The 12,392-nt window shown below is 38.2% G+C and overlaps 2 protein-coding genes across 2 annotated transcripts; both read left to right on the top strand.

Moving 5' to 3' along the window:
- Positions 1-5,163: 5,163 nt before the first annotated feature.
- LOC148202885 (uncharacterized) lies at positions 5,164-8,900 on the top strand. Its single transcript, XM_088110526.1, has 3 exons — positions 5,164-7,775; positions 7,848-7,932; positions 8,008-8,900. The coding sequence occupies exons 1-3, from the start codon at positions 5,164-5,166 to the stop codon at positions 8,803-8,805; spliced, it is 3,495 nt and encodes a 1,164-aa protein (XP_087966652.1). The 3' UTR covers positions 8,806-8,900.
- Positions 8,901-8,956: 56 nt separating this feature from the next.
- Positions 8,957-11,020, top strand: LOC148202884 (uncharacterized). The gene is made up of 5 exons (XM_088110527.1): positions 8,957-9,471; positions 9,544-9,670; positions 9,749-10,027; positions 10,119-10,223; positions 10,303-11,020. Exons 1-5 carry the CDS (start codon positions 8,972-8,974, stop codon positions 10,834-10,836), a joined length of 1,545 nt encoding a protein of 514 aa, XP_087966653.1. The 5' UTR covers positions 8,957-8,971; the 3' UTR covers positions 10,837-11,020.
- The last annotated feature ends 1,372 nt before the right edge of the window (positions 11,021-12,392 follow it).

Raw genomic sequence — 12,392 nt, 5'->3', positions numbered from 1 at the left:
CCAGAATCAACCAGAGACCTTATTTATTGGTCTTACTACCAAAATTTCTAGACAGTTGCTTTTATAATGTCTTACTTCACCAATTATTGATCTAAAATCAAACAGGGATCGATGTACATGTAGTGTACGTACAGACATATTGGTAGCTATACTAGGGGTGTTAAATTATTTTTCTCACTACATATACTACATTGTGTCCATTTTGTGATGGTTCTGGCCTTATCTCTGTACTGGGCTTATGGTAATATACTGATTCGTGATACAATTGCCAATACTTGGAGGAGTACAGAATTGTGAGTATTCTGCATGACAGAGAGAAAGCTATGGGAGTGCATCTAGCATGGACAAGGGACATTGATTCAAACGTTGAATAAGGACATAGCATATAATTGAATTTTGTAGCACCAAAAAAAGTATAGTCCACAACTACTACTTTTGAGTCAGCTTCAGACACAGGATAGAAAAATTTTAGTGGTCATTCTTGAATATTATGGCTGCTGATATACAAACTTCATAGTAAATTTGCATCTTTAATGCAGACAACTTTTGGAAGATGCTTGTGATGCTTTGTATTAGTGTCTGCCTTAATAATATATGGCTAGGAAGCATATTTTATTTAATTATCGAGTTCAATCCATTATTATCAAGTGAGTGTATAATTTATTAGGAAGCATATTTTATTTAATGTTTCTGCTTTTGCTGAGTACTTGTTAAAAAATTTAGCAAACAATCTTAAGCTGTTGTATAAGATTATTAAATGGTGCAAATATAGGTTTTTTTGGAGGAAGACCCACTGTTGAATGCAATAAAGTTGGTGTCAAATTTCGAGGTCTTGCAAATTAGGAGGAGTTAAGCATCTGAAACAAGTATGTACTCAATCATATTTTATTGAAGTTTTCAAAGTCCTGTTTTTGGTGCCTGAATGTGCATTTTGTTGGGTATGTGCTGATTTTAACATTGTAAATAACCTTATTGGAATATTTTGAATTGTGGACTTGTATTTGATTTAAATTCTGATTTGTATGGTAAAAAACTACATAACAGACCTATAATCCGTGCCTTTGGTTCATGTTTATGGTCCAAACTTGATCTCACTCTCTCCCTTTATGTCCAACATCCAACCACATTTAAAGTAAGTCTTAATGTTTGACCAAGAAACACAAAATACTAAAGTAGGCTACCAAACTACACATACACTGTTCTAAAAAGTTTAGAACAGTTAAACCTACCTAGTACAGAAATGAGACTACCAAAAGTACCTAAAACTGAAAACATGACTACCTAGAACCTAAAAGTAGTTAGCAGAATAGGATAAAAGTCATAATATGGACAAGGTTAAGAACCTTGTCCTTCCTAGCCAGTTAGTCTTTGGTTGTTTCTTACATTAGTGTGAAGGACCATTTGAACAGTGCACAGTAGTTTGTAATGACCAAATACACTTGCATAATTGGTTAAAAAACAGAAAGGTACACAACTTCTCAAAATGACTATCGTAGTTGCTATTTATGCAGCAAAAAGTGCTAAAACAGCACTATAACTGACCAAAACAGCAGAATCAAAGATAGCTAGATCAATAAACATGTAGGAAAATTCCTAAACAACAAGATCTAGCTTGAACATCTGAGCTAGGAGAATTAAATTGGGCTAAAACACGAAAGAAAAACAATGGCAAACAGCAATAAAAATGAACTGTGCACCTTACAAAGTCGCTGGAAAAATTAACAGTAGTGGCTAAAATGAGCAACAGTGATTGTGAGGTTCAAATGATTTGTCAATCAAGTTTATATCATCAAATTGGATGTGTGCAAACACTTAAACAGCCAAGGAATACACTACAACAGAATTTCACTACTGCACTTCCAAATATAGGCAAAAATGATGGTTTAAAAGGTGATTTTGCATATAGGTTCAAAATGCACCAAATGAACAGTGCACACTAATTTGAAATGGTAAAATACACTTGCTCAATTGTTCAGAATGCATAGAAATAGCCAGTACACTCGTATGACAGTAGCAGTTGCCAAGATTCAAGAAAATTAGACCAAAACTGCATAAGATTTGAAAACTAAGTGGAATCAAAGCTGGAAAGCACCAACAAAGATTATGAAAGTCCTAATTGAGTAGATCTAGCTTGAGAATATGAGCTAGGAGAGAATATGAAAGTCTTTAGAAGACCACTATTTCACACAATAATTAGTACCAAACTAGATCAAAAAGTGGACCATCACACGTTCAATAATTCTAAGCCTGAAAAACTGTAAAACTTCTCTACTATTAAATGTGACCAATTCATCTACCAAAAGAAAATTAAAATTACAATTTACTTAAACCACTTCTTGGCCCGTGACCTTACTTAATACTTTTTTTTGTTTTATTAAACAAAAGAAATGTTACACTTAGATCCTGATGGCCGTGAGCTATTTGGCAAGCAAAGAAGAAAATGTCAAGCAATTTGGTTCTCTACCTTCCAGACGTGAACTTTATCTTCTATACACAAGATCCACTGAATTGCAAAGGGAATTGAAAACAAATAAAAATAAAAGCTATCTACTACTCCATCTTAGTCAATAAGTCTCAAGCAATAAAAGTAAAATGCAATAAAGGACCAAGTCTTCTTCACGTGAAAAGGGGTTTAGAAATCTGAAAACTTTGCTCTCCTATCCATCCATTCACTTAATTCCTTCAATGAAAAGACAAAACAAGGTGCAAAGACATTAAAGGGAGGGGCTGCCACTGGACACAACAACAACACGATATTTTATAAAAGAAAGGTAAAGATAACAAAGCATTTTGGCAAGAAAAACAAGGAGGACCCTACCACTTTCTTCATTCACGTACACCTAAGAGGTTTTCACATAAGAATACAACTTTTGAAAGCTTTTGTTGTTGCCAAAGAATAAAAAACGTAGCTGCACATTCACTTCACCTCTCTATTCATCTTTCAAAAGTAAACAAAGTAGAAATGTGTAAAATAATGATGTTGCTGGACCCATGAACATTATATAAAAGAAAGACAAGCAAAAACATATTGATTGGAAGGTGAAAACATGCAATTCTTCCAGTAGGGCTGTCCAACTTTCTTTAAGCAAAATTAAACTACAAGTTCTGAAATTTAAAGCATACTACCGTGCAAACAAACCAAAGTCATTGAAAGCATTAAAAATTTCATAAACTATACTACTATATGGACCACTTTTTGCGAGAATTCATGTGTTGATGGATCATGGTTGCACTTCTCCAAATTGCAGTAGGAATCACACAATTCTACCTCTTTTGACCGAGAATCACACCTCCATATTCATCTACTTCTTCAAGAGTTTTCTCCAAGCAGTTCACCATGCTCACTCTCTCAAAAGCTCCTCACATATGCGTATCTTCCAGTCATTACAGCAACTTCCTCTCTTCATCTCCAACTCAGTTCTTGTATTTCAAGAAAAGAAAGAAACGTATACTTCACTTCAGCCGTGAAAGCAACTTGTTCTTCTCTCCCTCTCTGAACGTATCATCTCACACCACCACCAATTCTTCCTTCATCCAGCCATGATCTCTGTAATACACTTGCTATACTCCATGGAAAAAAAGGAAAAGAAGATGCCTCTTTCCAATTGTCGAGAGGAAGAATTTAAGAGAGATCTCCAAATCCTTCTGTTGTCTCCTTCTGACCATAGGCTTTAGGCTTGTCTCCTCCCCTAGCATCTAGCTTCCTCATTTTTCTTCAATCAATTCCCTGTGCTTGGATGTAGCTATGCCAATTGGTGTTTCATGTTGACAAAAATTGATGCCTATAATCTCCACGTGCAATAAGCCAACTGCTGTAAAACTTATTCTAAACACATGTGGCATACCACGTGCTTGAATTCCTCACACTCTGATTTCAAATTCTGCATCAAAATTCATGTCTGGTTTGATCATGTGCACACTGTTTTTGTTCAGATTTATTGATTCTAATGCTTGAGACAAGTTTATTTGATGAATTTATACATGTTTCAAGTGCTAGAAATCTGTATTGACCACTAAATTTCAAAAACAGTAGTTGAGTTGATCAAAATCTGGTTTCCAAAACTGTCACAATTCTCCATAAGTTTTTGCACCGTGCTTGAATCCTTGGCATGTTTTAGGCCATTTTAATTCTCCTAGCTAACATGTTCAAGCTAGATCTGGTTGCTTAGGACTTTTCTTACATGTTTCTTGATCCATCCAGCATTGATTCACATGAATTTCCAATTCTGCTGCAGTTTTGCTTTATTTTTATGCATTCTTAAGCAACTACCACTGTCATTTGTTGCTACTGTGTGTTTCTGTGATGTTTCAATGTTTGTGAAAGTATATTTTGTGAATTGAAATCTGTTTCTACTGTTGAAATGGTCATTAAGAAGCCTATATGCAGATTTCCTCTGTATACCACCAAATTTTGCTGTATTTTTGGCTTCAGTTGCTGTGATTTTGCGAATCTGTCTCTGCAAGTGCATTTTCAAAGTGTATGCAAGTTTATTTTACCATTTAAAACTTGTGCACACTGTTCATTTGGTCATTTGTCAGTTCATATGCAAAATTTCTTACTAGACCATCCATTTTGCCTACATTTGGAAGTGCACTAGTGAAGTACTGTTGCAGTGTGTTTCTTGACTATTTAAGTGTTTCCACACATCCAATTTGATGATATAAACTTGTTTGACAAATCATTTGAGCCTCACATATACTGCCACTCATATATATGCAGTGAAACCTCTTAAGGGCTACTATAAATGCACTAGAATGGTGAAATCATGATGACTGCACTAAAGTAACCTCTTAAGGGCTACTTAACTTCATTAAGTTAAGTAGTCATTTCAAATCCTATGGTACTACACACATTCTCAATGAAATGAGAAGGGTAAAAATACTATAAACACTTAGAACGTACAAAATATGTGGAAGTACTCTAGACAAGAGAACTTCAGGTGTAATAAGTTGTCTCCTCCAACTTTAATACACAACCCCTTAGGATGTTTAATGCATTTCAATACTGAGGACTTGTCTTTGCATGCCCTTATTGAATGCCTATGACCATAGTGTTGAAATTGCCTTCCATGTTCGACTTCAGTAGTAATTGCTTTATTACTTATGTCACATGGAGTGTTGCTGTTTTGGCTAAGTTTGTATTTGTTTGGCTTGTCACAGAACATGGCCCATTATCCCAACCATCGTGGATGGATGTACGACCGTTGTTATAGTGGAAGGAGAGGTTTGAAAGAATCTTTTGTCATCGGAGTTGAAGAGTTCGTGGAGACGGCACGACGATATCAATATTATGCCCTTGATGGAGGGATTCGATGTCCATGCATCAAGTGCGAATGCACAAGCATTCTGAAAGATGAAGTCGTCAAAGTTCACCTTTACCAAAAAGGGTTCATGCCTAATTACACGGTCTGGACATTTCATGGTGAAGAAATTCCTTCGACCTCCACTGCAGCTGAAAAACGGCTTGCATCAGGTTCGAATACTGTTGTACATACATGTGAGATAGATCAATTTGCCTACATGCAAGAGATGGTCGACCATGCTCTTCGTCACCATGCTGCAGAAGCAGACGATACTCATGATGAAGAGCCTCCAAATGAAACGACGCAGAGGTTTTACAATTTACTGACAGAGGCAAATCTACCTGTATTTGAAGGTTCATCTGAGTCAAAATTGTCAGTGTGCATTAGACTCATGGCTGGCAAATCTAATTGGAACGTTCCCATTCAAGCAGTGGACTTCTATACAAAACTGATGTTAGATTTGACACCACCAAACAATTTGATGCCGAAGAATTATTACCAAGCCAAAAAATGTGTTTCAAAGTTGGGATTGGATGTGAAGAAGATTGATTGTTGTGTTAATGGATGTATGTTATTCTATGACAATGAGAGTGGCAAAAATGATGCATTGTTGGTGGAATGCAAGTTTTGTGGCTCACCTCGATATCAGACAATGCATGCTGGACGGAGGCAAAAAAAACCAATTCCATTAAAGTCCATGTTCTACTTGCCTATAATTCCAAGATTACAAAGATTGTTTACTTCAATGCAAACAGCAGAACACATGACATGGCATGATGGTAACAAAACTCCGGGACTTTTGCGTCATCCTTCTGATGGTGAAGCTTGGAAGCACTTCAATCGTAAACATCCATCCTTTGCTAGTGAACCGCGTAACGTCAGACTTGGTCTATGCTCTGATGGGTTTACCCCGTACATTCAGGCGTCTGCATCACCGTATTCATGTTGGCCCGTGATAGTTACCCCATACAATCTACCACCGGAGATGTGCATGACAAAGCCTTACATGTTTTTATCGTGTATAATACCAGGTCCATCTAATCCCAAATCATTGATTGATGTTTACTTGGAGCCTTTGATTGATGATTTGAAGAAGTTATGGAATGGTGTTTGGACGTATGACGTTTCAAGGAGGCAAAATTTCCTTATGAGGGCAGCCTTGATGTGGACTATTAATGACTTCCCAGCGTACGGCATGTTATCTGGTTGGAGCACACATGGTCGATTAGCTTGTCCACATTGCATGGAACGTACAAAGTCATTCCAATTGAGTCATGGTCGGAAAAGTAGTTGGTTTGACTGCCATCGACGGTTCTTGCCCATTGATCACCCCTTTAGAAGAAACAAAAAGGCATTTCGAAAAGGACAAGTTGAAACGGATATGCCCCCGCCAAAGTTGACTGGATCACACGTGTGGAGAAGAGTGAAAGACTATCCAAAAGTGACTGAATCTGGTCAGAATAGGCTAGAAGGGTTTGGGGAATGGCATAATTGGACTAAAAGAAGCATATTTTGGGAACTTCCCTATTGGAAGGACAACTTGCTAAGACACAACATCGATGTGATGCACACAGAAAAAAATTTCTTTGACAATGTCTTCAACACAGTTATGAATGTTAAAGGTAAGACAAAAGATAATGAGAAAGCAAGAAAAGATTTACCTTTGTATTGTGGACGAAAAGACTTAGAGTTGAAGGCACAAGGTAACGGCCGATTATTTAAACCAAAAGCAAATTACACCATGTCAAAAGACGAGACAAGAATAGTGTGTGCATGGATCAAGGAGCTTAGAATGCCAGATGGATATGCTTCTAACTTGTCCAGATGTGCCAATGTTCAGAACGGTACTATTCAAGGGTTGAAGAGTCATGATTGTCATGTATTCATGGAGACTTTCATCCCTCTTGCGTTCAGTTGTTTGCCAACACACGTGTTACATCCACTGATAGAAATCAGTAACTTCTTTAAAGATTTGTGTTGCACGACACTAAAGGAAGATTCCCTTAAAAAGATGGATGAAAATATCCCGATTATTCTCTGCAAATTGGAAAGAATATTCCCTCCTGCATTCTTTGATTCAATGGAGCACATTGCAATACATCTTGCATATGAAGCTTGGCTTGGGGGACCCGTGCAGTACAGGTGGATGTATCCCTTTGAAAGGTTTATGGGAGAATCCAAACGCTCAGTTAAAAATAAAGCTAGAGTGGAAGGCTCAATTTGTGCAGCTTACTTGCACAGAGAGACAACTTATTTTTGTTCACATTATTTCAAGAACTTCATGTTGTCCCCCACTCATGTCAGAAATGAAATGCAATGGCAAGTTGAACGACGTGAAGGTGCATTATCAGTTTTTCGACAAACAGGCCGTCACGCAGGGAAAGAATTCACTCACTGGTTAACTGATGCTGAATTCAACTCTGCTCATGTCCATGTCTTGATCAATTGCAGTGAAGTAAAGCCGTACCTTGAGTATGTCATCATCCATCTCTAATCTATCAAACGGTTTAATTGTTATACACTAATGAATTTCATTTGTACCAGCTCATTTGTTGTGGCTGAGCAAGTCGCAGAAGGAAACACTTCTGCTAGAATACACTCAGAGTTTCCGCATTGGTTTAGAAATCAGGTCCGTAGTTTTTCCTACGTTTAGAGCAAGGTAAATTTGACCATTGCTTTTAAAATTTTGTTACTACCTTTGTAGGTTTTTAATCAGGCATTAACTCCCACGGTTCAAGAGTTAAGACATCTCTCCAATTGGCCAATGAGATGTGTCAAAGAATGGCACACTTACTTCATCAATGGTTACAAATTCCATACACATGAATGGTCTAAAGGAAAGAAAACATCAAATTGTGGCGTGTATGTCAAGGGCCTAACAGAGGGGTCTTATGATGATTTCTACGGCATCATTCATAAAATATATGAGTTAGAGTACAACAGCACTACTTCTCCAAACAGAGTGGTACTCTTCTATTGTGAATGGTTTGATCCTTCTAGAGCTGGTACTAGAGTCGATCCACGCTTTAATATTGTCGAACTGAACCAGAGATTAAGATATGGGCCTTTTGATCCTTTCATTCTACCATCTAATGTGAGACAGGTTTATTATGTGTCATATCCACCATTTCGCAATATTGACAAGCGTGGTTGGGCCGTAGCAATACAAACGAAGCCTAGAGGTCGCATAGACTCAAATGAAGTTGAGGAAGATGTAGCCTACCAACTTGACCAAATGTCACAACCACAAGAAATTATCGAAGTTGAACGTATAACCGCATTGGTCGACCCTGATGGTGATGGAGATGAATTAGAAGCAACAGTACAAGGTGATGAAGAACAAGAGGAAGAAGAAGAAGAAGAAGAAGAAGAAGAAGAAGCAAATGAAGAAGAAGAAGAAGAAGATGATGATGATGATGATGACGATGAAGAAGAAGAACAAGAAGAAGAAGACGATGATGAAGATGAAGATGAAGATGATGATCATGATGACGATGATTGAATGTTGAACATCTATTGTAGCAAATTGGACTATCATTTCATTACCATTATCTAAAATACCATCTTGAAGTTGTATGCAATTACTTGTACATTGACTTTGAAAACAATTCATCCTTCTTTATTTATTTATATTTATTCGCTTTGTTTGTAACCATTTCAATGCAGTAATGACAGGACAAGGTTCAGAGCGTCCTGATAAAGGAAAAGGGGTAGCAAGGCCTACAAAGAGGCAACGGCAGACACCAAAGTATGTACTTAGGGTGCCTGCTAGACTACCTACCCCTGCTCCCGGTAGTTCATCATCTGTGGGGCCTCCTCCTACCCCTATTATACAGACTCCTACACCAGCAGTAGACCCCACTCCTCCTCCTCCTGCAGTACACCCTTCTACTACCACTGCAGTAGACCCTTCTCCTCCTCCTGCAGCACACCCTTCTACAACCCCTGCCACAGACCCTCTTCCTCCTCCTATTATTGCCACCCCCACTCCTCCCCCTATTGTTATTACCCCCACTCCTCTCTCTGACCCTACTTCTATACCTTCCTCATCTTCTGTACCTCCTTCTGAGACCGTCACACCACTTGGTGATCCAGATTCAAGTGGTGATGGTGAAGATCTTGACCCGCCCCTCCATGATCGACCATGGATTGAGCCCTATGGTAAAGGGTAAGTTTATAATCTGTTGATATCATTTGATGTTTAAACCATATTGTAATTGAAATGAGCTTTCTTATGCAGGTTTATTCCATCTAGGGTTGCTTCCCAGGCCATCACACGTTCAATAAAGCAACAGTTTTTAACTCCATGGCCTACTTGGGGAGCAATACCTAAGGACGACAGGAAGCCATTCTGGCAGCGCTTTCAGGTGAGCAATCTATTACACTAATGTTGGGAATATTTTAGTATGTTCTGTAATCAATGTTTGTTCTCTTTAATGTTACAGATGAAGGTGCAGTGGAAACCTGAACATGAAACTCAGATACACAGAAATTTCCACATGAAAGCATCTCATCGGCTGTCAGAGATGTTTAGGGATGCCCGGAATGCAGCACAGCGCCCTAACTGGCTGGGTGAGCACATTTGGAACTCTTTACTGGCCCATTGGAATACAGTAGAGTTCCGCAATAAGTGTGCCAAAGCCCAGCGGAACAGAGCGTCTGAAAGGGGTGGCACCCTGCATACTGGTGGGTCGATCACCATTCATGAGCATGCCATTCGTATGGTATAATCTCATTACATAACTTTTTCTTTCATACACAAGTTATGTATATTGTATTTCATATGTACGCTTGTAATTCTTAATTATGTTACAGGCACAGGCTCTAGGACGGGCGGTCCATGTTGATGAGGTCTTTGCACAGACTCATGTTCGGAAGGGAACTAATGAATTTGTTGATGAAAGATCTCGGAAGACTCATGTAAGCAAATAACACTATTACTAATTTTTTATTTCTGTTATACTATCGTTCTCTGACATTGCTTTTAATGTTTCAACAGGAAGACTTTTCTACGAGACTTTCACAGGTTAGATCTGAACATGAGTCAGCTCCTACACCGGATGATGCCAGTAATGCAGATGATGACATCCGTAGGACGCAGTGCTGGATCGACACCGTTGGTGGGAAGAAAAAGGGACGAGTGTATGGTGCGGGACAGCTTGCTGCAAACTATACAGCATCCAGAGGAGGTACTCTGAAGCACCAGCCTTCTTCTTCCACCAGTACTCCTGACGAGGTTCTTCAACTCAGGCAGGAACTCCATCAACGTGACCAGGAGCTCACTGATCTCAGAGCAGAGTTTTCAAATTTTAAGGCCCTGGTCATGACTGTCTTGCCTCAAACCTCACAGGACGTACAAAATATCCCTCCCACCCAATCACGACCGTCCTCATCACCTGCTGCCACTCAGCAGCCCACTTCAGTCCAACCCTCATCAGTCCAACCCTCATCAGTCCAACCCACACCAGTCCAGCCATCAATAGAGGAGCAGGATGATGAAAATCATTCTGATGATAGTTATGTACATTATTAGGTTTCATTTTCTCATTACTTGTTAGACAAACTTTTGGATATTAGAACATTTTGAGTTGATATCATTTCAATGTTAGATGTACTTACAGACTTTGGATGTTACAACATCCTTGTGTTACATTGTTTTATGTTTGAACTATAAATACATTATTTTTACATTAATGGATGTCCTGTGGATTATTTGATGTGCCTTGGATATTGATCATTGATTGGATCTTTGAGATGCACATTATGCATGTTTGTATGTGTTTGAAAATTGTTATGCAGGTCTGTTTGTAAATTAAATTTGTTATACAGGTCTGGGTTGCAGAGGGAAAACCATTTCTCTAAAACCTGCTCTGCATTTTACCGAAGGCTTTTGCCCTTCGGTAAATGCCCTCGTCTGGCCATTACCGAAGGCTCACGCCCTTCGGTAAATACCCTCGAATGCTCATTACCGAGGGCTTCTGCCCTTCGGAAATTACCGAAGGCTTTCGCCCTTCGGTAATTACCGAAGGCTTTCGCCCTTCGGTAATTACCGAGGGCTTTCGCCCTTCGGTAATTACCGAAGGCTTCTGACCCTCGGTAATTACCGAAGGTCAGAAGCCCTCGGTAATGGTTAGCGACAAGGGATTTACCGAAGGATTTTTGGCCGTCGATAGGCCTTCGGTAAACGTCCATTATCGACGGCTTTTGGCATTTTCCGAGGGTTTCTGGCCTTCGGTAATGCCCTACTTTTTTGTAGTGTTATCAGCATGATAGGATTATCTGTGTAATCTATTGGTCTCTAATAATTGGAAAATTCTTTAGAAATTAAACAAGATAAAATAGTCATGAGTTTTTAGTTTTAGGGATCAACTTTGAGCTTACGTGGTAACACTCGATATTAATGTAAATTGGATATTAATAACTAAGGGATTAATATTTTCACATTAAGGAGTAGTACTAGTTTCTAAGGATTAGGACTAGTGAAACTAGGATGGGAATGTTAGAAATTGTATTACGAAGATTATTTGATCAGGTTTAGTTTATTAGATCCAACTCCAATGAATATTTGTCTATGTTATCCTATGACTTTATAATCAATTACATTGTTATTTTGTTACAATGCTAGAAAATCAAAATTAATTCACTTTGTAATTTTACTTTTTTTCTAAACCAATAACGAAGCATTAATTTAACATAACATCAACTCATTGGACTTTCGACCTAAGGAACACATCTATTTTATATATCATTATCGATTCTCACATTAGGACAAAGCTAAGTGATAATGATAATTTTCAGCGGAAGTAATGTTGGGGGACATTAACCTGTTCCGTTGTCATACACATACACAGTTGAGAAGTACGGATAGAGAGCAATCGTAATGTGAAAAGTACTTGTCTAGCTTCTACTTATTTATAAACATTTGTCTTATGTAAAAATATATTTTCAAAACAACTTTTAAAATTGGAATGCTTAAGATGTTATTTTTTTTAAAAGGGAATTTTCAGTATATCAGTATTCTATTTTGGATAATTCAGAGTGAAATTTGTATACTAAATGTTTTAGGAGGGTCTGCTGCTAAGAGTGGTG

This window comes from Vigna umbellata, chromosome 3, assembly GCF_029865625.1.
Source record: "Vigna umbellata cultivar VRB3 chromosome 3, Vumbellata_1.0, whole genome shotgun sequence".
In the NCBI taxonomy this organism is placed as follows: Eukaryota; Viridiplantae; Streptophyta; class Magnoliopsida; order Fabales; family Fabaceae; genus Vigna; species Vigna umbellata.
The sequence above is the reverse complement of the archived record's forward strand: the minus strand, read 5'-3'. Positions and strand labels throughout refer to the sequence as shown.

Bases quoted from the DNA above. Each gene is read 5' to 3' on its own strand.
- LOC148202885 (XM_088110526.1), top strand. From the start codon at position 5,164: ATGGCCCATTATCCCAACCATCGTGGATGGATGTACGACCGTTGTTAT. The intron at 7,776-7,847 runs GTATGTCATCAT...CATTTGTACCAG, and splicing joins GAAGTAAAGCCGTACCTTGA to CTCATTTGTTGTGGCTGAGC. The intron at 7,933-8,007 runs GTCCGTAGTTTT...CTACCTTTGTAG, and splicing joins CGCATTGGTTTAGAAATCAG to GTTTTTAATCAGGCATTAAC.
- LOC148202884 (XM_088110527.1), top strand. From the start codon at position 8,972: ATGACAGGACAAGGTTCAGAGCGTCCTGATAAAGGAAAAGGGGTAGCA. The intron at 9,472-9,543 runs GTAAGTTTATAA...TTTCTTATGCAG, and splicing joins ATTGAGCCCTATGGTAAAGG to GTTTATTCCATCTAGGGTTG. The intron at 10,224-10,302 runs GTAAGCAAATAA...ATGTTTCAACAG, and splicing joins AAAGATCTCGGAAGACTCAT to GAAGACTTTTCTACGAGACT.